Below are 27311 nucleotides of genomic sequence, written 5' to 3'. Positions count from 1 at the left end.
GTATAGCCTACGTTTGATGGGTGGTCTTCCATGCTTATCTTGCAAAGTTTTTTTCCCTATCTTTGTTTATAACAACCTTCACGGTGGTTTTCTTTGTTTCATTCATTCGCTTGCCGGCTTCGTGGCAGAGTTGTCTAAGCGCTAATCTCGCAATTTGGATTATCTAAACCCGAACTGAACGCCAAGTTCGTGATGAATAACGAACTGTTTCGCATTCAGCCAGTGGAAGATTTTTCTGCATAAGTATATTTCGTTGTAAACAATGCCGGATGAAAATGACGTGTCTTTTCTTTCTTTTAGGTGTTTGTGATGGTAGCGCGGTCTTAGACTGCAATGGTACGTGATGCAGTAAGCATATTACACAGTGCCACAACTATTCATTTTGTTATACCAACCTATAGGCTGCCTATGTAATTCAAAACTTTATTCCATATTACACGTCTTATGATTATACGTCTTCGTGACGATAGGTTATGTATAGCCTACGTTTGATTGGTGGTCTTCCATGCTTATCTTGCAAAGTTTTTTCCCTATCTTTGTTTATAACAACCTTCACGGTGGTTTTCTTTGTTTCATTCATTCGCTTGCCGGCTTCGTGGCAGAGTTGTCTAAGCGCTAAGCTCGCAATTTGGATTATCTAAACCCGAACTGAATGCCTAGTTCGTGATGAATAACGAACTGTTTCGCATTCAGCCAGTGGAAGATTTTTCTGCATAAGTATATTTCGTTGTAAACAATGCCGGATGAAAATGATGTGTATTTTCTTTCTTTTAGGTGTTTGTGATGGTAGCGCGGTCTTAGACTGCAATGGTACGTGATGCAGTAAACATATTACCCAGTGCCACAACTATTCATTTTGTTATACCAACCTATAGGCTGCCTATGTAATTCAAAACTTTATTCCATATTACACGTCTTATGATTATACGTCTTCGTGACGATAGGTTATGTATAGCCTACGTTTGATGGGTGGTCTTCCATGCTTATCTTGCAAAGTTTTTTCCCTATCTTTGTTTATAACAACCTTCACGGTGGTTTTCTGTGTTTCATTCATTCGCTTGCCGGCTTCGTGGCAGAGTTGTCTAAGCGCTAATCTCGCAATATGGATTGTCTAAACCCGAACTAAACGCCAAGTTCGTGATGAATAACGAACTGTTTCGCATTCAGCCAGTGGAAGATTTTTCTGCATAAGTATATTTCGTTGTAAACAATGCCGGATGAAAATGATGTGTATTTTCTTTCTTTTAGATGTTTGTGATGGTAGCGCGGTCTTAGACTGCAATGGTACGTGATGCAGTAAGCATATTACACAGTGCCACAACTATTCATTTTGTTATACCAACCTATAGGCTGCCTATGTAATTCAAAACTTTATTCCATATTACACGTCTTATGATTATACGTCTTCGTGACGATAGGTCATGTATAGCCTACGTTTGATGGGTGGTCTTCCATGCTTATCTTGCAAAGTTTTTTTCCCTATCTTTGTTTATAACAACCTTCACGGTGGTTTTCTTTGTTTCATTCATTCGCTTGCCGGCTTCGTGGCAGAGTTGTCTAAGCGCTAAGCTCGCAATTTGGATTATCTAAACCCGAACTGAACGCCTAGTTCGTGATGAATAACGAACAAGTTCGCATCCAGCCAGTCGAAGTTTTTTCTGCATCTGTATTCTTTCATTATAAAAATGCCAGGTGGAAATGAAGTGTTTCTGTTTTCTTTTTTTTTTTAGGTGATTGTGATGGTGGCGCTGTAGTAGACTGTACCGGTGTCTGCGATGGTAGTGCTAACATTTCCATCGATACATGCAATCAATGCCTCTTACCTGGCGAAAAAAACCCTTTTAAGGATTGTCGCGGTGACTGTCACGGGAATGCAACCCTCGACGACTGCAATGTGTGTACTGGTGGCAATACGGGGAAGATAGCGAACTACTTGATCGACGCATGTGGTATGTTACCTACCTTGTCATGACTCTCTGTCTCTCCTTTTGAAGTGTAATGTGAGGATAAGGTTCGGTGTGCTGAGAGAATGATTAAACATAACTATTGCTCCTTAGCTTGAGATCAACTTCAGTCTTCTGATAAAATCAGCGTGACTCGACTTTTTTGAGTTGTTTCGCCGTTTTAAATTTTAAAAAGCTATTCGAAACAAAGATAGGGTAAGTTTTGTTAGGTTTAAACGCGTTTTTGTATATTTCGTTTACTCGTTACGTGTTGGTACCAGCTAATAGTTTTACATGACGTTTCGTTCACTGGTCAATACATCACGTAATTTAGCTCGTTCCGTAGGGACTCTTTCCGTTTTCCTACACGTGTTAGGTTTTAGGTTTCAGGTTTACGTGAGTGTATTCAGTGAGATAGTTGCGATCGGCTACGAGCTACAGCTATCTACCAAAAGTTTTCTTGCTACCGTGCATGCTGTTGTCTCCTCTAGGAGCTTGACTAAAGTAGGTTCCTGTACATCTAATTTAGGTTTATTTTATCTTAGTTTCGTCACATTGTCCATTTATTTTGGGCTTTTAGTTTTCTACATAGTCGTTTCTTTGTTTCTACAGTTACGTTCTTATAGCTCATTATACTTAGGTAGTTGTCGTCCTATTTCGTTTATAGTTCGAACCACGAAGTCACAATCTATTGGCATAGTAATCATAGGTTGATTGTATTTACATCTGCTGGATTAAACTTGGACTTTGGCATGATTGTACGTGCGTTCGAATTCAGCTCCGACACTATTTGCGTTACACCAGTCGAGTTATCCACAAAGGTAACCTCTCAAGGTTACAAGTTTTGTTTTTCTTCTTTAAAAACACCTGCCACGTCTTCATGCGTAAGGAAAATGGTTGGATAGTGACGTATTAAGGCACAGGGCTTCCACACAAGCGGCGTGTCTGGTCGTTTGTTCGAAATATAAAGAAGTGTATGGGAGAATATTGAAGAGTCGTAATATCGTAAACTTATATCAAGGAATGTCTATGTTAAGGCCTAAAATAAATATAAACCTACCTCACTTGCGGTGTATTGTCGTTTCTGTGGTTCTAAATTGCGAATTTGAGCGATTTGGTAGATTTTGCGTTGACTGTTACTTTACTGTATAAGAGGGAGACAAGGGTGGAAAGCTCATTTTCGACCGCTCCAGCGCGAAGCCGATTTTCACCTAGAAATTAGAATCGCCCGGCTTCCAAATCGAACACCCTTGTCTCCTTCTTCAATATTCTCCCATACATCTCTTTATATTTCGAACAAACGACCAGACACGCCGCTTGTATGGGCCCCCTGTGATTAAGGAAAAGTAATTTTGATAAAAAGGTTGTGCTTGGTCATCGTGGTAAAGTACATTAATAATAAAGTATCGTCGTTTGTCTAACGATGTGGTCACTTATAATGTGAATCGCGACGTATCGACTGCATTCTGCTAGTCTTCATCAGGCGCCTGATGAAGACTTGTAGCATGCTGATAAAAATGTATGATGATAAAACTGCTGACGTCCGATCCCAACCTTACGATACTGTTAAGCGCGACTGAATATATCCACATATAAGTCTGCGCTATATAAATGTAAAAATGTAATGTAATGTATGCAGTTGGAACCGGTAAACGATGACTCGTTATTATCAAGGAAAAGTATTGTGCATCTTTTTTTCTCAGTTCGTGAGCGGGCGGTACTCTACAGATCCTGCGATCTGATTGGTTCCGAGAGCGGGCAGTATTCTCCTATCCGGCCTGCTCATAGCATGCCGGATGGCTCATCCGTTTCTCTTGAGTCACTTTGCAGAACATCTCAAGCTTCGTTGCAATTTTTCATAAATTTATCTTATTTTGCCGGCTGAGCAGAATTTTTAATCATAGACTTCGGTCATGACTTTTTGACGATAAATAACATTAATTCTTTCTTCTCTCTCGCTCTCAAATCACTTTAATTTTTCCGCAAAAATTGATTACGAGATAAATTTTGTAGTACTAAATTTGTTTTTAAAAGATTAAAACGCGGCTTTAAAACAATTTTTTATCTAATAATCCTTCACAAAAAGTAACTCAGAAAGTTAAAACGAGAGGTAGTTGCAGTTAACAGTTATGCTAATCGATATGACTCTCATTCGTTAATATTTGAATTCTTCATCGCAACTTGTTCGTTTGTGAAACGTGAAACATTAAGCGAAGTTTTGAGTTCTTCTATAAACACACTTCGCCCATCCTTTGCAAGTCCCTTGAATTTGGACATTTCTACCGTAAATTTCACAACAGAAATACAAGGAATTCGATTATTAAAAGTCGCATTTAATCCCTTTGTGTCTAGCTGAAAAGAGTCTCACTGCAACTTTTCGGTGGAAGAAAGAGATTTACACACACCATTGCAGAAAACAAACAAGCAGACTGACAACTCCAAAACAGACATTTGCATTCACCGTCACAATTTGACTTTCCGTGACGTTTTAAAACGAAAAAGTGGTAAATCCTCGAAGATTAATCGTCGTTGGACATAAACAATACTTTCCGTAAGACCTCTGAGTGTTTTTTTTTTTTACGACAAGATCGGCGCATGGTCATTTAACTCGTGTGTATTTGTCATACCAGTACTATTGTTTATTCAAAACTGTACATACGATTTTATTCTCCTTAATCGACAGCTGTCACATCATGACAGTTACTTAACAAGAACTGTTTCAAATTTTGCTCGGAAGCCTTTTAAGTTACCTTTACAAATAAAAAAGTTTCGTTGAAAGTTTTCTCTTTATTTTGAATAACGTCTGTTTTCTTTATCATCCACTCGCTAAAAAATTGTCAAGTTTATGGAGCATTTTCCCTTAGGCCCCGTCCACACGTATCCAGATATTTTTGAATCCGCAACTTTTTCTTCCCGGATACGGCTATCGTCCACAGGTATCCGGCGAATTCGCAAGCAAATCCGGATATTTTTTAATCCGCTCTCCAGAGTGGAAATTTTTTAATCCGATAACATTTTGGATACGTGTGGACGATCAAATCTGGATTTTTTCTGATACGATGACCTCACAAAATTGGGGCCACTGTTTACCGCGTAAAGTTAAATATGGGCGCCGATCAAAAGGTAAATAGTGATTTACGAAACGATCTAAAATATTGCCATATTTACTCTGGCGCGACTCCCACTCAAGGTTCTCCATAGATTTTGCAGCTTTGTACTATATTGTTACGTTCAATAACAACTCTTCCTAGTCGTCGCTCCATATGAATGATTCTGGCTTGTTCCCCTCATTCTTTTTAGCTTTCTTGCCTGATTTCGACATGCTTTTAACTGTTTGAACTGGTGCACGTAAACTGAAACATCGAATTCCCGCGGCTGCTAAATGCCACAGCGCATGCACCGTAACCAACACATATAGAGTCATCCTGGGTACTAAAGTGAATACGGAGTGAATCCGAAGACGTGTGGACGGGCAAATACGCTGTGATCACATAACGTGTGGACACCGATATTTTCGTATCCGGAAAGAAAAAGTTGCGGATTAAAAAATATCCGGACACGTGTGGACGGGGCCTTAATCAACCTCGTAATTGTAGCCCTAAATCATTCGGGTTCTTTTGGCAATAATTTTGTTATGAGTTAGAAAAAAATAAAAATGTTATTCACCAGCATAGTTCGGCCCATACTGGGGAAAAACTGTGCCCTCTGTCTTGAGTACCGCCCTAGGCCGTAGGCCGAGGGGGGTATCCAAGACAGAGGGCACAGTTTTTCCCAATACGGACCTCCCGACAGTTGAGTAGCATATATTCATGAGAAACATAACTAAGACTTAGAAGGAGGGTTAGCATTCCGTTCAAAATGAAACAAAAATAAAACGGAAGGTGATTTACATGCAAGCAACTGCCAAGTTTGCAATCCACGAAGTCAACTTTAGCAGCCTCGCTCCTGTTCGGAGGCTTCTCAACAAAGCGCTCAACTAGCAAATGAGCTATTTTAATGGGTTGATGAATCGAAGAATATTCTCTTTTCGCCTCTTCTCTTGATTTCCTCCAAACCTAAACAGGTGTGTGTAATGGGACCAACTCGACATGCTTAGGATGCGACGATGTACCAAACAGCGGTCTCGTAAACGATGCTTGCGGCAAGTGCGGAGGAGACGGATCAACGTGCACGGCACTTGCGAGAACTATTCCACAAACCATTGCGAGCAGCCAACCTAATGTCTGGGTAATTGGTGCTGGATTAGATGCAGGAATCAAGACTGTGTGTGCCTTATACAACCCAGAAAGCGGAGCAGAGGTTTTCAATACCACAGGTACGTAATGGCAACCAGGCTTCTCTTAAACAAAGTTCATTGTCTCTGCATTCTAAACAAAGCGAAGTTTGCTTAAAACTAAAAGTTCCTATACAACACATGATTTCATCGATCAAACAATTTCACTATATGTTGAAACCAGGGTAAATTCTTGTGTGCTCTTTCCTCCTGTCAATGCATACGCTCAGTTGGAAATGAAAAACTTAAGTGATAACGGCCAAGATGAGAATAAACACGGTTCTAAATTCACGCACGAGACGTAAATATGGCGTCTTTTATGATGACGTCATGGAATGGACCGGAAAGTTAATCTTCTGATTGAAAGAATATATGCAAATTGCATTTACGCTTGGAAATGTTGTACCACCGTAAAGAGAAATTCACTTCTTGGTCCTTGCCTAGAGAGAAAAAGGTTGAAAGCGCCTTGTGTCTCCTTGGGTCTCCAACTACATTTATGAACCCCTAAAAGTTAAGATGACATTATACGAGCAGAGTGATTCACTTTCCTTCCTCAGGAGATTTTGTCACTAATTGTTTCTTATGTCCTTAAAAATTACCCTTCAAGCCACCGAAAGAAATCTCACGCATGCTCGCTGCGTTTTTCAACCATGGACCAATTACACAGCGGGTGAATACAACCTCTCAGTGATACTTGTCCATGATGGTGCACTGCAGGTGAAAGTCAACGAGTCAGTTCCAGTATATTACTACAATAGCTTAAACCTCGCTTTGAGGAATGTCACGCCATACGAAATTCCCAAGGACGACTTACCGGAATACGTGACGCTGATTGGCGACGGCTTCTTTAACTGGAAAGAGACCGTGTGTTATTTTAATTCCCACGAAAGCAAAGATCTCATCTTTGTAAACGAAACTCACCTTAAATGCAAAGTAAGTGTTTATTCCGGAAAGGGAAGATGGGTGAAAATCAGTTGTTTTGATGTAGCATGGTTGTTTAGAAGGATAACTAAGGAATATTTTGACTCGCGAAGAAGTTTTCTTCTGCTTCCTCAAAGAACCTGACATACGATGGTCACCTGTGATTGATTGCCTTGCATCTTTTCCTGCGGATAATGAGATCTAGTACCCGATTTAACAAACCTCATGAAAAAGACATTCAAAGTAATAATTAGCATGATTGGCCATGCTCATTAGTGAAACCAGTGTTATTAAAAGAATCATCGCACATCGACATATTTGGTTAGATAAGCCATGATTGTCATTACATGACGCAGTGCTTGAAATCAAAGGAGTACTCTGGTGATTCCTGAACACCAATAATAACAATGGCAGATATTAGATCTGAGCCCGCGTAAAAGCGGTTTTGTTTAAAGGTGCACGGAATTGAGGCACTTGGGCCAAAGGCTTTGTAAATTCTCAAAGGTAACACTGTATATTTAAAAACAACTCGCATTTTACGCTATTTTTTTACTTGAGGCACTTGGGCCAAAGGCTTTGTAAATTCTCAAAGGTAACACTGTATATTTAAAAACAACTCGCATTTTACGCTATTTTTTTACTTTTATCGAGAATCTGAAGCATTCAAAAGGCAACGATAGCAATGGTTAGACATTGTATTTCATTCGGATGCAACAACCGGAGCGATAAACCACGCTGCAACATCTTGGCCGGAAAGTCATCATCAATCGAGCATCTTTCCTTCGGAGCCTTCCCTTTGGTTTTCTGCTCGGAGAAACTGAATATTGTCGGAACTGAGTCTGACTTACGACTTACTTTCCGGCCAGCATATGACTTGGAAAAGTCTTCCTTTTCAAAATGTTCACTGCATAAAAGAAATTTTTACTTACGGGCGTGTTTTCCCGTTTAATCTTGACTAACCAAGTCGCCAGAAGTTTCTTGTTGCTCAGTGGCAGTGAATGCCACGAAAGATGCTTGCAATGTGGTTTATCACTCCAGTTGTTGCATCCAAATGCAATACAATGTCTAACCATTGCTATCTTTGCCTTTTGAATGCTTCAGATTGTCGATAAAAGTAAAAACATTGCGTAAAATGCGAGTTATCTTGAAATATACAGTGATACCTTTGAGAATTTACAAAGCCTTTGGCCCAAGTGCCTCGATTCCGTGCATCTTCAGACAAAACCGCTTTTACGCGGGCTCAGATCTAATATCTGCCATTAATAAATAACACATTTTACTCTGTCAAACTGTATACCTTAACCTTCCTTTAATTCGTAGGCACCAGCAGCTGTTACCTCTGTCCGGTTCACTGTGTCTCTTTCCATGGATGGCGGACTCGTAACCGTTGGTAGCGCTGTTCTGACTGCCTATGCACGCGCTCCCAACGTCACCACTGTGAAGTTCAGTAACTCAGCCGCCTCGATACTGGTTCTTTTCGACATCAGTACTGACATTGCCAATGACGATGAAACTTGCGAAAATTTCTTTAATGCAGCAACAGTTGCTATTTTTGGAGTTGGTGCAGAATGCTACTTAAGCAGCTGGCGAGAAGTAACTATTCTCCTTGGAGCCGGCGCAAATGTGTCTACTGGCGACAGTTTGGTGTTTAAGGATAACGTTTTCCAAGCAGTCGGAGAAACATACAGTGAGTTTTACATTGGTTCAGTCCCAGTCCGGGGACCTGATGATCCCTTGAGACCCACACCCGTGATCACAGGTAAATTTAGTGGTGATGTTAAGGTAGAGCTTACAGCGAATGATGACAAAGAGGTTTACTACCAAGGATATAATATTGTATTAGTTGTTATTTTCGTAATTGCATCTAATATTGATAGGAAACAGTGTTTCTAGCGTTTTTTGCAAATTGATGCATCTGTCTCTTTTTTTACAAGGTCCTGAAGTTCTTTCCTCCTGTGGAAATCTCTCTCTCTCTGGATCCCAATCCTACGGAGGTGGTGGCCGGCCACTTATCTTTAATTGGTCCGTGACGTCTTCTAATGGCAGTGACGTAACAGACATTGAAAGCGTCCTCACAAATGATGATAGCGTGAAGATCAATGGAAAATTACTTGAATCGGGGGAAACATACGCGTTTAAGCTTAAAGTGGCAAACTTTCTTAACCCGTCAGGTTTTGAAGAAACAACTCATTCAGTTACTAAAAATTCTGATCCAGTCCCGGCCTTAACGCTCAGTTCAAGCATCGATCTAATAGATGGGAAGGTTTATGTATCGGAGGAGTTTTCTATCAAAACAAATGCAATTGTAAGTAATTTCATGATGTTTACTACGACTGCAGTCAATCCTTGCCCCATTTTTTTCTCTTTCTTCCTTTTTTCCTCCCTATCCTTCCCTTTTTCTTCCTTTTCTCTACATTTCCCTCCCCATCCTATGCATCTCCTCCCTGCTCCTTCTTTTGCCCTCTCCTAATAATACAATTACATAATTATGCGTTCCATCACCAGGTCTAAGTAACAGCTAATGACGTTTTTCTTTTTTCCACAAACACATCCGCGCAGTAGAAACCTTGACTCTAATGGATTCATATAAGCTTCTGAGGAATTCTTTTCAGGAACAGGAGTCCCCCTTCTTTAATTAAAATCCCAAGGATATTATTAGATGAGGTGGTGCCACATTGGTCCACTTGGAGGTCTTTAATAATCGTCTAGATTTTCATTACTCGATCTAGGTTGCAGTGTAAGGGACAGTGTATTAAGTATTCTCTTTTATCAACCTTTGAGAAAAGAATCTATACTCTACAGGTAGCACCTTGTGTCAATAATACTAGAATGACCTTTTCATGGATGGTAACATGTACCAACGTAAATGCAGAACAAAAGGTGCGAAACAGTGCTTCGTTTCAGAACACGAAAAATAAGCCCTCTCTCAGGTTAAGCGTGGGGGTACTGACAGCGGACGTCAATTGCACATTCAACGTGACTGGAAGTATGAGCTATGATGCAAATGTTAAGAGTTCCGTGAGCGTGGTCATCAAGGCTTTGGCTACTCCTCTCGAACCATATATAACTGGAGGTAAGGGCTATTTCGTGGATCTTCTTTCCTGATGTCATTTTCTTAATGTCTGTTCACACATTCTTAGTTGGAATTATGTCTAAGTGTAGATACTCACTGGGCATAGCCAAGGGTTTGAATGCGAAACATCTGGTGACAAATTCAGTTGATAACGAAGAGGGGTTCTTGTCATAGTGCGAGACTCTTTCTGCTTAAAGTTCTTCTCTCCATCTAGAAGCATAAATGTCAAGATGTTTGTTCGAAAAAACCTGACAGAATACTGTGGATTACCTAACAAAGTAGGATAAGCTATTGCAGTGGCTCGTTCGTAGACTTGATCATTACCTCCCTTTTTCAGGTGATCGACAGATAGGTCGCGACGGCGGGTCGGTAGAACTCGATGCCAAGACATTGACAGTGGATCCTGATGACCTTGACGATACTGATGGAAATTCTTTTAGCTGCACGTGGAGCTGTGCAGATGGTGTGGCTCCCTGCCGCTCAGTTATAGACAAATTAATTATATTACGTGCTGATTCTCCATGTGTAACGGCAGTGCAGAGCCGAAGCTTTGCAGCAGGAAAATCTTACGTAATCAGGTATGGGTAACAATCAGCTTTATCATCAGCATTATTAAAAAGTCTCTCGAATAAAACTAGGAGCTTAGTAATTCCGTTGCGGGAGTCTAAAAAGCGGTACATAGTAGGATTCGAGTTACTATTTCTTGCTCGAAGGAACCACATGGCTAAGTTATGGTCAAGACCAGTTTGAAAAGGTATCAAATATGACCTCCCTTGTTTCCACCACTTCCCACTTAATGCCAGTAGTAAACCAGAGATCACTCCCTTCTTCATATCTCTAGAACCTATGCACTCATTTAAAGCAAATGGCCTTTAAAGATGATGATTACGACCTGACAAAAACAGCAACTGTGAGCTTTGTCTCCTACTAATTTAGGATTACCTAAATTAGTAGGACGAGTATAGTGTTAGGGAGACAAAAAGGGGATGGGTGGTCAGGGCACACTTGTACGAAGCACTATTGCCGTGGTTAATAACCTTTTCACCTCGGTACACCGCATTTAACCGACATTTCCCTCGTTAAATTTCCCAAGGAGATCATAGGATACCTAAAATAAGATTACAGGAAGAGCATATAACATTTTCGCAAAAGTGATTTTATACCTTAAGTAAGAGAACTAATGTTGATGCTTTGTTTGACATAAAAAGAGGAAAAGAGGTTTTTTCTCGCGTAGCTTTCATTCTCACCGGGTGTATAGCTTCAACACCATAGATATGAAAAGATCTTGTGCATAACCAGTCAAGTAACTCTCAAATACAATGATATTTCGCTATCTCAATTTCAGCTTTCTTAGTAATACCATGAAAAGATTTGAAATAATTTTTTGCACAAGTTTTTCTACTTTTCTGTTGAATCATAAATTGATTGGCACAATATCAAGCGCAATCAATAGCTCTGTAAAGCACCACCTTATTTTCTTGACGGTTAGAAACAAATTGTTCGGTAAGGGATAACAGTTCTCAAGACTCCATTTGAGAGGTGCCACTCGAGTCTTGGGTCATACATGGTTTATTTTCCTGCAAGACACTTTATTATCACATCGCTTCTATCCACCCAAGAATGCAGATCAGTACCAGGGAACTGTCGGGAAGCGAAACGAAGTCCAAGAGGGTCCAGGAAATGGCAATAATTTTAATCGCATTCTGCTACGAAATCGATGATCAGCTGCGGCGTTGTGGCCATGAAAGTCGGAGAGCAAACTTTTCCCATCTTTACTTTATAATTGATGGTCGTTTACTAAAATTTCTTTACTCTTATTTGCCAGTGTGACTGTAAGCAAAGGATCACGATCAGCCTCTGCCTCTATAACGCTGACCGTGGTGAAGGGAAACCCGCCAGCTGTGTGGGTGGATTTAGCGCAGATGAAGGTCAAAGCAAGTGACAGAGTAATACTGGACGGATACTACAACTCAAGTGTCGAGCCTGCTAAAGTGGAGTGGACTTGCCCTCAGGCACAAGGTACGTTCTAAACCAAACGAATCGTTGTTTTACAATACAAAATCCAGAGTCAAGATTTCATTGCATTCAGAAGTAGAGTCAAGAACTCTCCTCTGTTTATCTTTCAGGTTTCTCCACTGTTGACTTGACCAAATACACACTCGATAAAGAATATATCAGTGGAAGTATATCGTTTGCAATGATGGTCCTCCCTCAGTATGTTCTGAAACCGGGCAGTAGATATCGATGTAAGTTGACAGTGAGCGACGGAAGTAACGAGGGTGCAGCATTTGTAGTGGTGGAGGTGAGAACTGGGCCTAGTTCCGGTTCGTTCGAAGTTTTTCCGACTGCTGTGCAAGCGCTGGATGTCGTAACTATGACAGGTGAGTGACAAAAAGCACAATCATGCAGTATGATCCCTGTTAATTATCTTTTCTTCCTAAATGTTCGCGTGGGAGCAGTAAAAAGGAGTCAGCATATTTGGTGACTGGCCTTGACATGCTGTCTTACTAAAACCTAGGACAGACTGGGCACTCTAAAGAGGGCTCAAAAACTACTTGCACCTAACTTTACCGATACATGGCAACTACCTTGTAACACTTGAGGAATATTACTTAAAAATCTGAGCCATTACAATCGAGGAAAAACTAACAGGCTCCCATGGACATGACCTATACCTGTTGAACCAAAAACAACGCGGAAATTGCTAATGACGTCCACTCGAGTGGTCGAATCCTCAGGCACTGCCTACGAAAACACACTTTGTCAGGAGGAACAACACCCAAACAATCAGTTCCTCAGGAAGAAACACACCCAGACAATCAAACCTCGCGACTTTCTTATCATTAACTACGGTCTCCGTTGTGAAATTCTACTTATCGAAGCCAAGAAAGCATTACTTAACGCCATATTAACCATGTAAGTGAACAAACTCCAACTAACTAAACAAATTTGTTATCAACTGACGAGGCCGTTGACGAAACTAGTTTTGAAGTTTTCGCAGTAGTGTGTTGAAAGTAATTGTGAAGTTGGAGTTTGTTCACTTACATGGTTAACTACGTTCTTGTTTTCAAAATTATAGCAAGGCAATGGATAACGGATTCAGACGCCGGCCCGCTCCGATATTCATTTGGTGAACTAATCCGTCAAGATATCTGCGAGACGTATGGGCCTTCGTCTACTACACCAGAAAAGGAAGACATCGTTCCACCAGGATCTGGTCCAAATAATATCCTTGCCTTATGCTGTGTGATTGAGGATAAGTTCGGATCGTACGCTATCAAAACGTTCAATATCACTTCTGCCCCGCCGGATCCGGCGGATCTAGATCCAGCTGCTTTGGATAACTTGTTTGAAAATGCTATTGACGATAAGTTACTGAGTGGAGACACAGATAAAGCCATGGGAGCATTGATCAGCATAACAGGGACTGTCTTGGACGACTCCACTAACACCTCAGGTGAGCGAATGAGTGATGGCGTATAAACCAAGCGATGGTGTATGAACCAATTATCTGAACCATTGTATGAACTTTGAATTCTATTTCTCAATTTTTTCAGATGATCTGAAGCGTAACATCTCTCGAAAAGCACAAGGAGCTATTTTACTAATCTTGGACACCACCACAATTGACCAGGATAATGCGGCTCCTATGTTGACTGCTATCGTCCAAACAGACGCAAAAGCTGCCAGTAACAGGTAAACCATTTGGGGTTATCTATGAAGGATAAACAGAGTACACAGTATGATCAAGATTCCAAAAGTCGCAAATGTTCGTTCAAATGGTATCATTTGGTTTAAATTAAGACATTTAGATATTCTAGTCTTCTCGGATAGGGACGAATAAATGGAGGTCCCTTCTCCTGCAGGGTTAGAGGTAGGAGACGTTAATTTCCCACGCACGAGATTACTATGTGATGAATGTATCTGTAAATGTTTACTTAATCTTGGAGGTTATCTTTAAATTAGCTATTAGTGCTTCTGATTGTTTATAGATGGTCATATGTGCCTCTCTCTCTCGCAAAGAGCATGGGTGTGATGTCAGCTCCGAAGGTTAAGGAAAGACAACCCAAGGACAACATAAGGGCTAAACATTTTGGTAGTAGTAGTGAAACTTTACTTTCTGAAGCTGGAGCATAAGTTGGGAGTTAGTAAACGTTGTAACAGCAAAGCAGTGGCACATTTAAGGGGAAGCTTTGTAATCCAAGACTCCTGGTACCCTTTGCTAAGCGAATTTGCAGAAGCTATATACCCCCAAACATCCCAACGTTAGAATTTGGCATCCACCATGATTGACACGATCAAAGCATTTGCATTTTTTATTTCAACGTTATAAAAATCAGGATTTTTATTTTCTCTCTAAAGAGTAGAGAGGCCCTTCTTAAAACCTCTCAAATATGTTAGTCTTCTTCGCAAACGGCGTTCGGGGGGAGGAGCGTTGCGTGACGAGTCTGAGAACGGCTTTGAAGGAGACTTGAATATGTAAGCTATAAGCCATAAAATTGAGCGCCACAACCCTTAAGTGGACCATAGAAAAGCTCATTTAATCTACCTTCCCCCTCTAATGTATTTTAGTTCCGGCGTGGCTCTTGCGGCAGTGAAAATTTTGGATGGATTTGGCGACAAACCCCTTCCCATCGAAAAGGCAGATAAATTTCTCGATTTTATCGGCGACCTTGCTGGCGACTCTGTAGAAAATGACACCAGCTTACAAGAGGTAGGTCAGGATACTCAAACATGGACATCTTTAAACTCTCCAAAATTAAGGGGGGGGGGGGAAATGGTAATTGTGAAGCAAATTCAGAACGATAAAACCTTATTGAAGGTACATCCACGAGAACCTAGTCAGGGTCTGCTTGGCAGGGTGGTGTTATTGGCCACTGATCGAAACGAAAAATTAACCAGAGCACGCGATGACAGGATCACTAAATCAACTTGTACACTCTGAGCTTCCTTCACCGTCTGGGTAGGGATTCCACCTTTTTTAATTTTTCTCTTCATTATTCCACAAGCCACACAGGCCAACTTACGGAAATTCCTCTTTTGGCGCACGTTAGGTTTAGCAGGAAATATAAGCTTTAAGAAAAGCTTGGTAATAAGCGCTTGAAACTCCTTGGATAACGTGGTGTTCTTCTGATATGAAGCGATCCACGGAATTTCTTACGGTTCCCATCTTTTCTTATTGAATCTTACCAACAAGGTTTCATGCGAGAGGCTCGTGGTAGATCATATAAGACTCCCTCGAATTTGGCGATGGTTTCCTACACAATCTTAGTTTCTCGCTTCGACATTTTACTCTGTTTTGCTTATTGAAAGATACATGTTTTGATCTTTCATTACTTTCGGTTACAGAACGTGGAAGCAGCGTTTGATTCTCTGGCGGATAATTTGGTAAATAATCTTTTCCTTAACGAGGAAAAGGAAATATACAATGAAAAACTGGGATCAGTTAAGGTGCAGTTAACAAACTTGAAGACTGTAGTGAAGGCAAACAGCAGACCTAATGCTCCCAGTTTCGATCCTGGCCCAGCCCTCGTGGGCCTTTTCAGTGGTCCAAGAAAGTGCCATGGAGGTAAAACATGCCAGGGAGTGGTCCTGAAAGTGGTCCAGTACAAGAAGGATTTGATTGCAGTAGATAAAGAGAGGCAGGATAACCAAGTTGATATTGATCACACTCAGGTGAAGCTATACATCATGCTTTTCGGTCGTAATCAGTTCAGTACTGATAAATCACCACGCTGAAACTCACTGCTTGCCGCGGCTTTGTCCATGATGCAAAAGCTAAACCCAACTGTGACTTAGTCCCTCGCGTTTCCTGCGCTTTCGGTCATCAACGAGCTCTTCCTTTGTGTTCTAAATTGATTTATCATGATAATAATATTGTAATAATTTGTCTTCTAAATTACTTATTAGGACACTTAATCGATATACGTTCTAACGAGGACGCCACCATCACATATGGCCGAGTTCCTTTCCATTCAGTTTACCGATTTTAACCTCATGCTTACTTTGGTGCCTTACAGGTTCTTGGCATTGACTTAAAAGACCCAGTTTCAAAAAACCCTCTTCCAGTTGCAAATCTTTCACAACCTCTTGTCCTGAAATTTACCGTGTCAGCCCCGCCGGTCGGTAAACGAAATGGCTGCAACTTCTTCAAAAAAAATACAAAAACCTGGGACAAAAGTGGAATGACTGCCGTCGATGGAGGAAATAACACATTAGATTGTCAGTCAACCCACGCGACATTCTTTGCTCCGTCCCAAGATGCAAGTAACGCGACTAACACCACCACCACCGCAGCACCAACTGTTAAAGGTAAAAAAGGATTCTGCTTTCTCCTCCCCCCTAACAATAAAATTCTCACTCACAAGTCATTTCAAGTTCCTCGCAGGGATCTCATTCACCCTCTTCTCCAATTCTCCTATCATAATTGGGTGTCAATAAACTTGTAAGTAGGGAAATAAATTACAATGCTAAGGGCATGTTTACATGGTGGTGGGAGATCCCAGATAGGTGAGTTAATCCGCCTAGGAGAGGTAACGAACCTGTCCTTATAACATTTCATATTACATTTGTAAGCGCGTCAGGTGTCATATAATCTCGCCACCTTCATGTAAACAGCTTCTAGGTCGCGTACTTATCGAATTACAGACCGGAAGAAAATCCAGAAACGAATTTTAACTGAAGACAACTCCTTTAGCAACGTGCGTATCAGATCATCAGATGGGTTTGCCAGGGTACTCCTGTAGGCTACAATTATCTTAGAGGGCGCTACTGAGAATAATTGTCTCTTGTTTACAAGCGAACGAAGTTCTCCGATTTTCCTTATCCGACCTTAAACATTTTAACGTTCTTGTTTTGCAGCGACAATAAAAGAAAAAGAGGATAAAAGCATGACAGGGGCTATTGTGGGCGGTGTAATAGGCGGCCTTGTGTTTATCGCTCTCGTCATTGGTGTCGTATTGTATCTCAAGAAGAATAAGAATAAAAACACAGGGAGGATATCCCCCGAGGATCCATCTCACTAAGAAGTGAAGAAATATTTATAGGTCTCTCACCATTTACTGAAGAACACGCAACTTATTTTGTTAAAATATCTTCTGCGAAAAAATTGATCATTGCGACAAAACGGCAACTCCAGACATAGGTTGGCTATCAATGTTAAACGGCGTGAACTGTCAACTTGTGAACTATTGAAGACACTAAAAATCCTGGCACATCAGCGCTTGCAATTTTCCTCAAGTAGCTTAAATGGAAGCTGGGGCTAGCTTTTCATTGGCCAGTCCCAGAGTCTGGTTTGACAGATTTTGAAAAAGGACTTGTACGGGAAAAATTTTTAACGGCGAAAATTTGCTTGCGTAGATGATGTGACATAGGATTTTTCCATAAAAAAAAAACCGTCGCGGATTGCAGGGAAACTCTGCAGGATCCGCCAGTATGCTTCGACATGAATTACGAATAGATTGGGTACATATGCATGTAAACGCAATTAAAAACAAAACTAACCATCGACACAAGAAGTATAAGTCATTCAAAGAAATTCCCATTAGCTTTTGGCTAAATGATATCTGTTTCATTGCCATAATTTTTTTTGAGGCAGTTTATTCTACACTTTTTTCCAACTGTTCAGCATTTGTACATAGTTAAATGTGTGTATCATTTAAACAGATTTTTTAATCGCTAGTATTCCAAGACTTTCGAGCCATGTCAGTGGAAGTCATGCATAAATTATGTTTCTATAGAAACGACAATTTCCGGTACAACAAGACTTAGAGAGGATTGTAAATTAGGGGGAAAAGATGAAAAGGATGCCTCAGCTGAAAAAAATCTGCGTTAGGGACAGGTCGTCTGTGGTTCCCCTCTCAAAATCCTGCACCTGAGAGGCAATAAGAGGGTCTCAATCGATTGATAGCTTTTACAGCTAAAGGTTAAAATTTTGGCCATTTTACGCCTGGCAGATAGTATCTTTCCATTGTGGTCACCGGAGACTTTTTTTTATTGTTAACTTTTTTCACGACTCATGGTTAAAGCTTGTCAATTTTTACGCCTTACGGCTAGTTTCTTGGCCGTTTTACGGTTATCGGTTAACCATGTTAAGTGATAACTTTAGTCAAGATTTCACTAGTAGGTTTTAGCGGTGTGAACAAGAGAGTTAAAGCCGTTTCCACCATCTGCATTACATGCAATCACCCTTAAACCAAGCATGCGAATATGAAGTGATCATAACTTTGAAGTCAATAGACGTGCACCCTGTGCATAAAATATCATTAGAAAACATTTGCAATAAACTGTCAATAGAGTGGTTTTGCCTCTGTGATATTTTGCCACCGTGTAGCTTTATTGGAATGGTCGTGATACGAACTGTATCATCCAAGAAATGGTGAACCAAAGGGACTGAATCGCTCATAAGCTCTAGACACCGCAAAATATTTTGTTGCCTTTACCGAAAACAAAATGCAAATCGTAATACTCGTGTTGTTGTTTGAGATTCCAAAGACTGACCTGACTTTGCAGAAATAGTTTTAAGTTGCGCTAAATAAAGCAACGGCGCTAGTAGTTTTAAAATTGCTTAGCTTCCTGGCCACTTACCATGACATAACGTCCTTCAGCCCAAAACATGGCCGCACTCAAATCGTATCATTTCAAACCCAAGGGCGTCCTAAACTTAAACAGGGAGGCAATTACCAAGGTAGCAGTCATTTGTGAATTGTGTGTTTCCCACCATTTGAGTTGAATTCCGGGGCGTCTGCCTGTGCCACCAGAATACAGAGTTGGTTTCAAAATAGCGGCGCCTTTTTTGAAATTAGAGAGATTAAGCACCACGTATTTTTTTCCCGCGAACGGCAGAGAGGGTCACGTGACTTGACATTTCCCGCGTTTACCTTTTGCCGGCCGCCGTTTCTATTCTAGGAGCACATTTTTCCCGTTTGAAGGGAACACGAAAATGTGAGTATTTGCAGCCCATTTTTACCGACTATTTCTACATTTTGATCGCCTGCTTTTATAGCTAAGCTTTGTTTATCATCTTACTTCTATATGAACTGCTTGTAAAGCTAATACAGTTCAAATTCAAGCGGAAAATACATTACTTCTTTGTATCCATTATTTCTAGTCGCAGTGAATGGCGACCGAGAACATTTGTTCTGCCGTGTCGTCGGGAAGCTTAAACAGACGAACATCGCGGACGGAACGGCAAACGACAAACGGTTAGCCGACGTTCAGCGTTCGCCGTTTTCGCGGTGCTTAATCTAACTATTGTTGGTACATTTTTAAAATAATTCTAATATATAGATTTAGCCAACCCTAAAAGCGGAGCTCCGAATAAGTGAAAATTTTGCAATAAAATTTCTTTACACATATTAAAAATTTTTAGCCAAAAATTCATTCAGTATAGATTAAACCCATCAACACTTATGTGTAACACGTGTCTGTGAAAAGTCAAAATTTTGGAGAAACCAAGAAAGCAAACACAACGCGCAGTAGACTTTTAAAAATCATCCTTTCCGAAAAACAAGCTCCAGTGAAAGAATATTAATTAAAGAACTTGTTTCCGACGAAAAAAGCGATAGGTGCATACTACCGAACGTTTTAGCTAAAAAATCAAGATGAAAGATAAAAATCGCTAAATATTTTCGAAATATGTACAAATGGGCCTGTGGATCATATTTCAAATGGAATATGCGAATTAAACTCAGTCGAATTTAACTCTATAATTTGAATATATCAACAAAGTTGAAATGGTAAATTGGCCACCGTTACGATTATAGAGGCTGACGTTTCGAGCGTTAGCCCTTCGTCGGAGCGAAGGGCTAACGCTCGAAGGGTCAGCTTTTATAATCGTGACGGTGACCAATTTACCATTTCAACTTTGTTGATATATTCAAATTAGAGAGTTATCCCCACCGACGCAGTCCCAAACAGTTTCTTTAGAAACTATCAGCCTTTACGAATTTAACTCTGTTCGCTGTCGATATCCCCAGGCGCACTACTTATTTGCTAGACGAAGACGTCTATTGAGCGTTTGCTTAATTTCTTCCCTGATACTCTTGTTTTTCTGTTTGTTTTTGCTTCTTCATCTTGGCTTTTCGTCACGATACTTTCACTTGATCTAAGTTCCATCGTTTCATTGAAACACGACCCACAATATGCCACAGAGTTTCCTACTTTCCACCCTAGACTGCCCTGTTCGTTTTCAAAAACCGAACACCTCATACAAAAGTAATTACCGCACGTCAAACAACTGTATTTTGTCTTTTCAAAGCAAGAACTACAAATTCCTTCGTCTCCCACCACTTTTTTGTGCTGTTTCGGCTTTTTCACGCATGGTATTCATAGAATTCCTGGCGAGTTGTGAGTAATAAATGAATTATAATAATTTCCTGTAATTCGTGCATTAAGATGCGACGTTTGAATCAAAAGTCGAACCTAAGTCGAATCTTCGACTGTTTCAGTCGCAGATACGGCAAAAGTCGCATTAAATTTAAAACAGTCGAATTTAATTGATTCAAACGTCGCACTTCACATGCATTTAACTCTCGCATTAAGTTCGGCACATGTGAAATTCGACGTTTTAACCGGGCCTTACATGTACAAAGCCCACGAGGTAAAATTCATCATGCTTAGATCGTTGCATGAAGCAAGATGGCGGCGACTCGTGTCTGATTGCGCTCCGTTTTAACTCGCACGTACAAGCAAAGCGTGACAAGATTAGCAGCGATTATGCCTACTGAAAACAAACTCACTATAAAGGACTCACGAAGATTATAGAAAGAGGAATTCTTACCGAGTATCAGACAAGAAATTAAGGCAGAAATATTGGCGCTGAAATCAAGCATGGACGCTCTGACTCAAAGATTTGTTGCTCTTGAGAAATCGCAACATTTTATTTCAACATTTTATGATAGCATCATCGAAGCTTTACAAACATCCAACAGCCTAGAATTTACTGGTGAAACAATCAAGCCTGATGATAACCCCAAACAGATTGTTAAGGAGATTGGCTCGCTTATTGGAGTAGAGATCGAAGACAGCAAGATTTCTGCAGCAAACAAACTTCCTAACTCGAGGAAAATTAAAAATCGCATGATAGTTGAATTTCTACAGAGAGAAAAGAGAGAGGAAGTTAACAAAAAGCGAAAGAACTTGGTTGGAAAAAACACTAGCCATCTGCCTTAACAATCGGCTGCCGAAACAAGTACTGGAAATAGCAAGATATTCATAAATGAATCTTTAACTATCGCAAGCGATTCTTCGGGCGAATCAAAGAATTTAAACAGAAGAGCAATGCGAAGTTTCTGTGGACCAGTAATGGCAAGGTCATGCTGAAAATGAATGAAACATCTGCGACTCAAGTTTTCACGACACATGAAGCATTTGAAGAGTACCTTGATCAGATAGGCAACAGGGGTTAAACTGGAGTAATGTAATATTTTTTGAAGTTATGTAAACATTTATAGGCAAATTCAATTGTCTGAACACATTACAGTTATTGCCCTTTTACGAATTAGATGAGAAGGAATTCAGCTTCGTTAATAATATCTGTTGTAGGCAACTTCCTGATCTAATAGAGTTCGATTTCTATAATCTACTACCTAACCTAGACAAAAATGATGAAGCTGAGTCCGATATGATTTTTATTAACCCTAATTCTGATTATTTTGGTTTATCTGAGGTTAACAATAAATTAAGTAATTGCCAAGGCAAAGGTATTTCCCTGTTTCACTGTAATAGAAGATGTCTAACAAAAAACCTAACCCTTTTAAATGATTTGCTATACTCATTAGACTCCAGGCCTGACATAATAGTCATTAATGAAACCCGGTTGAATCCAAATTCAATTTCCAATGTAGATCTATCTAATTATCACCCTTTTCATACTGATTCACCCAATCTCGCGGGTGGTACAGCTCTTTATGTTAGCAAGAACCTCAAGGTTATTCCCAGACCAGATTTGAGAATTGATCTTCCATTAATTGAATCATGCTGGGTTGAAATTGACACTTGTAATAGCAAGAAAAACATTATTGTTGGATGTGTTTATTAACACCCATCTGTAAATGTAGATGAATTTACACTGAAATTTGAAGAACTTTTAACAGGAATGAAATTAACTAGGTATGCTGCATACATCCTAGGAGACATGAATATAGATCTTTTGAAGTATCACACACACCAACAAACAGGCAGATATCTTGATATGCTTTACTCTCGTGATCTTCTACCTGTCATAACTAAACCTACTAGAATCACTAATCATACTGCAACATTGATTGATCATGATCTTCTACCTGTCATAACTAAACCTACTAGAATCACTAATCATGCTGCAACATTGATTGATCATGATCTTCTACCTGTCATAACTAAACCTACTAGAATCACTAATCATACTGCAACATTGATTGATCATGATCTTCTACTTGTCATAACTAAACCTACTAGAATCGCTAATCATACTTCAACATTTGATTGATCATGATCTTCTACCTGTCATAACTAAACCTACTAGAATCACTAACCATACTGCAACATTGATTGATCATAATCTTCTACTTGTCATAACTAAACCTACTAGAATCACTAATCATACTGGAACATTGATTGATCATTTATACAGAAATACAGCTAATAGTTTGGTCTCTGGAATAACGACTCTCGACATCTCAGATCATCTGCCAGTTTTCTGCCTCGTTGACATAAAACTAAAAAAACTAAACCATCAAATATATTTTAGTGGACTATAGTACATTTGATGCAGATTTATACCTCCAAGATATCTATGCAATTGACTGGAATGGCATTACTGGGCAGTGTAGTGATTTACATGAAATAACTGTCTGCACTATTGATGCACTCCAGTCAGTTGTTGACAAACATGCACCCATGAAGCAAGCCTCAAGAAATAAACGAAGACTCTTACAAAAACCTTGGATAACAAAAGGGATCCTCAAATCTATTAAAACTAAACATACGCTGTTTAAAACGCATTTTCTATCTAATGAACCAACCAAAGTCCGTGAATTGAAAAAATATTAAAATAGACTGAACTACCTTAAGAACATCAGTAAGAAAGCTTATCTTCACAAACACTTTGATTGGTGTAAGGGAAATTTAAAAGCTACATGGAAGCTAATTGGGGCATTGATTAAAAGGAAGGCCAAGGGCCAAACTGCACCTCTTAGAATAGTAAGGAATAACAGAACATATACTAACAATGCTGATATTGCAGACCAGTTTAATAAAGACTTTGTTAATGTTGGCCCACTTCTAGCCAGCAAAATAATGAATACCAACGAAAACCCTAGGCAGTAAATAACATCATCTCCAATCAATAGCTTTGTTATGTCCTCTGTCACTGAAACTCAGGTCTCTAATTTGTTTAAAAACCTTGATGCTAACAAGTCATCAATTCATATACCTAATAATCTAATAAAACTCGCTGCTGATCCATTAGCAATACCATTTACTCAAATTTACAATCAATCAATTGAAACAGGCATAGTACCTAATCGGTACTGAAGGTCTCACAGGTAACTCCAGTTTACAAAAATGGTGATGCCACTGACCCAGGTAACTACAGACCTATTTCAACTTTATCACCTTTCAGTAATGTTTTGGAAAGATTAATTTATAATCAACTATATGACTTCTTGGGAAAACATAGCATTTAATTATGAGTATCAGTTTGGCTTTAGGAAAGGGTACTCAACTGAACAAGCTATTTTAGAAATCACTGATACACTTAGAAAAGCTTTGGATAAAAAAATTAGTTACCTGTGGTCTCTTTCTAGACATTTCTAAGGCATTTGATAATATGAATCATGACATTCTGCTCTCTAAACTCTACCAATATGGAGTACGTGGAACTCCTCTTGACTAGATTAAAAACTATTTATACAATCGCTCCCAGTTTGTTAAGATTGATAATACTAAATCCAACTACGAAACTATTGTATACCGCAAGGTTCAACGCTGGGTCCACTCTTATTTTTACTTTATATTAATGACCTGCCAAATTGTTCCAAGAAACTATCATTTCGAATTTTTGCCGATGACACAAATGTGTTTTACACAAGTGATAAGCTACAACATCTTGAAACAGTTATGAATGAGGAACTGGAATTAGTTTTCAAATATTGCATCATATATAAATTATCCATAAATCTTGCTAAGACAAACTATATGTTAATTTCCTCTTCAAGATCTAATCGATGTATGAACTTGATACGTAATATTGAATGTAAAAGGCAAATAAAATATCTAGGTGTATATCTTGACCAAAACTTACATTAGGGACCGCAGATTCAATGTATTGACAACAAACTAATGAAGAATGTAGGCATCATTAATAAATTACGATATTATGTTGACCTTCATACTTTAAGGCAGTTGTATTTCTCTTTCATTTATCCATATATAACCTATCGTATTGCAAGCTGGGGCAGGGCTTGCAAGACCAGGTTACATAAAATTAAAACTAGAATGAATAAATGTGTTCGTAGCATTTTCTTTGCTACTAGCAGAGACAATGCTATGCCTTACTTCAGACTTTTAGAACTCCCAACTCTTGAAAACATTTACAAATTCAAAGTAGCCATTTTCACACATAAAATAACTAATGACACATCAAATGTCTCTTCCATATTCAAAGGAACCCTTACTCAAGTCTCCGAGGTTCACAGCTACAACACCAGATTTGTATCCAAACATAATTTTTATCGGCCAAGGAAAAACAATAGTTATGGAGCTGCTACTTTTTCCTTTGCTGGATCTAAAGTTTGGGAAAAAATTCCCTCTAAATTAAAATCTCTCTCTTACAATAATTTCTATGAGCAGTACAAACAGTACCTTCTAAATACCCAATGAGTATTATTTAAATTTACTGCCGTTACTATTAGTAATCATTTCTATTTCGATTATTATTCTATTAATGTTACCACATGAATAGTAAGAATGTATGCAGTTATAATTTTACTTTGTCCGCTACTCATTACTTGTAATTCTATATAAATGTAAAGTACGCCAGTTAGTTACAAGTGGTAGTGACCAACTCGAAAGTTTAAGGTGGCTCGTACTAGTTTCCACCCGCGGGGAACAAATAACTCTTGCGTAACGCGCGAGAGAAACGTGCGAAAGAAGCGTGAGATTAAAAGACGAAAATTTACAACAAAGATGGCGGCGCAAGGATTTTTTCTACTTTTGTGAGAAGTTCACCTAAGAGTGTGTATTTGATGTGTTGAGCGGCCACTGTGAATGCAGGAGATAGAAACTAAGATAAAAAGACGATTTTCGAAGAAGTAAAGGTTGCTTTACTTCACATGTAAAAGAAATAATCAACCGATATGAAATCTTGCGACGGCGAAAAAAGAAGAACTCAAGTGAAGGATAATCTACCTGAAGTGGAAGAAGACTTTGAAACTTAAAGTAAAATAATATGATATAGCCAGAAGTCGTGTGTAGGATTTTTAAGATGAGCCCGGGAGGCTGTCTTTGACAGCTGTTTAATGATTTTCTTAGCAGTAAACGTCTGTAAACATCAGATCGTAGGCGCTCGCGCGAGCACACGCAATTTTCAGTGGTAGCTATAACAGATTATGAGCAAATGTCGATCTTATAGAATCCAGATTTTTAAATGCGCGAGAACGCGCGTGGAAATTGCTAAACTCACGAAAGCTATTGCATGAAAACAAGTCCGGTGACCCCTTCTTTTTATTGTTCCAATATGATAATAACGTCGAAAGGAATCATCAGAAAAAAAAATAGAAAATTCTACGGAAGGAAATCTGAGATGTGTAAAAATTGCCTTTTTTCTAGATTTTTGAAATTCCGCTCCGTAGAGTTTTTTAAAAATCTTTGTGCATTTTCCTTTTCAAGTGCCAAAAGCAATCACCGAAAAATATCACGGTGTCACCGGATTAGTTTTTGAATTATTTAAGCCACAAGCAAAAAATGCGTCTCAATACGCCTATGAAAGCGTTGCCATGGAAAATGCTAGTGACGAAATGACATCTATTTTTGGATGACCAATTATTACATAATTCAACCCCGTAAAAGTGTTCATCTGGCCTTGGTTAGTCTTTCTGTTGTATTCTTTCAAAGTTACAAACCATCAAAAAGATGAAAACCGGTACGAGCCACCTTAACTGCTTTGGTCACTGCGCACTGTTTATTTTTTTATTATTTATGTAATTTCTTGTTTCTTGTTTATTTTTACTTTTGTAATCTATAGTAATCTTTGCTGCACTCTCTTGAGATAGTGCAAAATAATTCTGTTCTGTTCTGTTGTTTACTTGCCTTGTACTTGCTTTCACGGCCAGAAATTGCGCAGCGTTATGTTGAAAATTCTGTAAAAACTTCGATTTGACGCAAAATCTTCTATTAAACAATACTTTTTGAACACATTGTTACTCGAAAATAATGTTTACCGGGCCATCGAATCGTCAAATTGTCGCTAGGCCCTCCTTGAAGTCCGAAAGTTCGGTTTTCAGTTTACGTCCATAATTCGCATAGCCTTAGAGGATCGTAGTGTCGATGACTCGAGAGCTTATTTTGTCACCTTTAAGACCTTCATATCTATTCTTTTCCAAGCAGAGTATTCCATAGCATTGTAACTTTACATTCTGAGTCTCACAAGGTCTAACTCGATCGCAAATAAACGAACAATCCGACCTGAAAATTTTGAGAGTCGGCCGCTTAGAAGCCATATTTTTAAATTTGATCACAGGCTTACCATCGTAAATATCCGTGGTTTCGGGTTTCTATGGTAACGGGTCCTGTTGCATTTACATGGCCGTTATAAATGTAGTTCAAATATATTGCCTCTACAATCTTTCGCTAATAGTCAGTCTTCAAAAAAACTCAGCTTCGAATAAAGCTTAATCGTTCATTACTTATTTGGAAGTGTTTTTTTTCTGCCAGAAAGCCTCAAAATCGCTCGTTTGGGGCTTTCAAAGTTTGGCGGTTAATTCGGCTCGCTCTCCATAGTTTAAAAACGCGACAAGGCAGGCAGCTTCTGTATCCAGATCACACACCACCTCGTACTCGAGACAAAAATGTTTTACCTTCTAGGTATTATTTTCCCACCGAAATTCAACAGGTCACGGAA

At 39.4% G+C, this 27311-nt stretch overlaps 1 protein-coding gene and 2 pseudogenes across 8 annotated transcripts in view; all 3 read left to right on the top strand.

Moving 5' to 3' along the window:
- Positions 1-18509, top strand: part of LOC111331585 (uncharacterized) — a 31150-nt gene extending 12641 nt beyond the window's left edge. For 2 of the 8 annotated variants that reach the window (XM_088753779.1, XM_088753787.1), the window contains exons 11-28: positions 301-336; positions 775-810; positions 1249-1284; positions 1731-1949; positions 6007-6258; positions 6824-7149; positions 8458-8896; positions 9072-9442; positions 9940-10210; positions 10548-10788; positions 12036-12229; positions 12337-12591; positions 13290-13667; positions 13768-13906; positions 14783-14924; positions 15560-15886; positions 16231-16522; positions 17072-18509. In XM_088753779.1, coding sequence (XP_088609905.1) covers positions 301-336; positions 775-810; positions 1249-1284; positions 1731-1949; positions 6007-6258; positions 6824-7149; positions 8458-8896; positions 9072-9442; positions 9940-10210; positions 10548-10788; positions 12036-12229; positions 12337-12591; positions 13290-13667; positions 13768-13906; positions 14783-14924; positions 15560-15886; positions 16231-16522; positions 17072-17235 — 4118 coding nt within the window. In that variant the 3' untranslated portion in view covers positions 17236-18509. The remainder of the gene's footprint in view (positions 1-300; positions 337-774; positions 811-1248; positions 1285-1730; positions 1950-6006; positions 6259-6823; positions 7150-8457; positions 8897-9071; positions 9443-9939; positions 10211-10547; positions 10789-12035; positions 12230-12336; positions 12592-13289; positions 13668-13767; positions 13907-14782; positions 14925-15559; positions 15887-16230; positions 16523-17071) is intronic. The other 6 variants (XM_088753783.1, XM_088753781.1, XM_088753785.1 and 3 more) reach the window with 4 other exon arrangements.
- Positions 18510-20926: 2417 nt separating this feature from the next.
- LOC148735694 (uncharacterized) lies at positions 20927-21618 on the top strand (annotated as a pseudogene).
- Positions 21619-21833: 215 nt separating this feature from the next.
- On the top strand, positions 21834-23518 carry LOC148735693 (uncharacterized; annotated as a pseudogene).
- Positions 23519-27311: the final 3793 nt, after the last annotated feature.

The sequence above is a fragment of the Stylophora pistillata genome, chromosome 3, assembly GCF_964205215.1.
Source record: "Stylophora pistillata chromosome 3, jaStyPist1.2, whole genome shotgun sequence".
In the NCBI taxonomy this organism is placed as follows: domain Eukaryota; kingdom Metazoa; phylum Cnidaria; class Anthozoa; order Scleractinia; family Pocilloporidae; genus Stylophora; species Stylophora pistillata.
The sequence above is the reverse complement of the archived record's forward strand: the minus strand, read 5'-3'. Positions and strand labels throughout refer to the sequence as shown.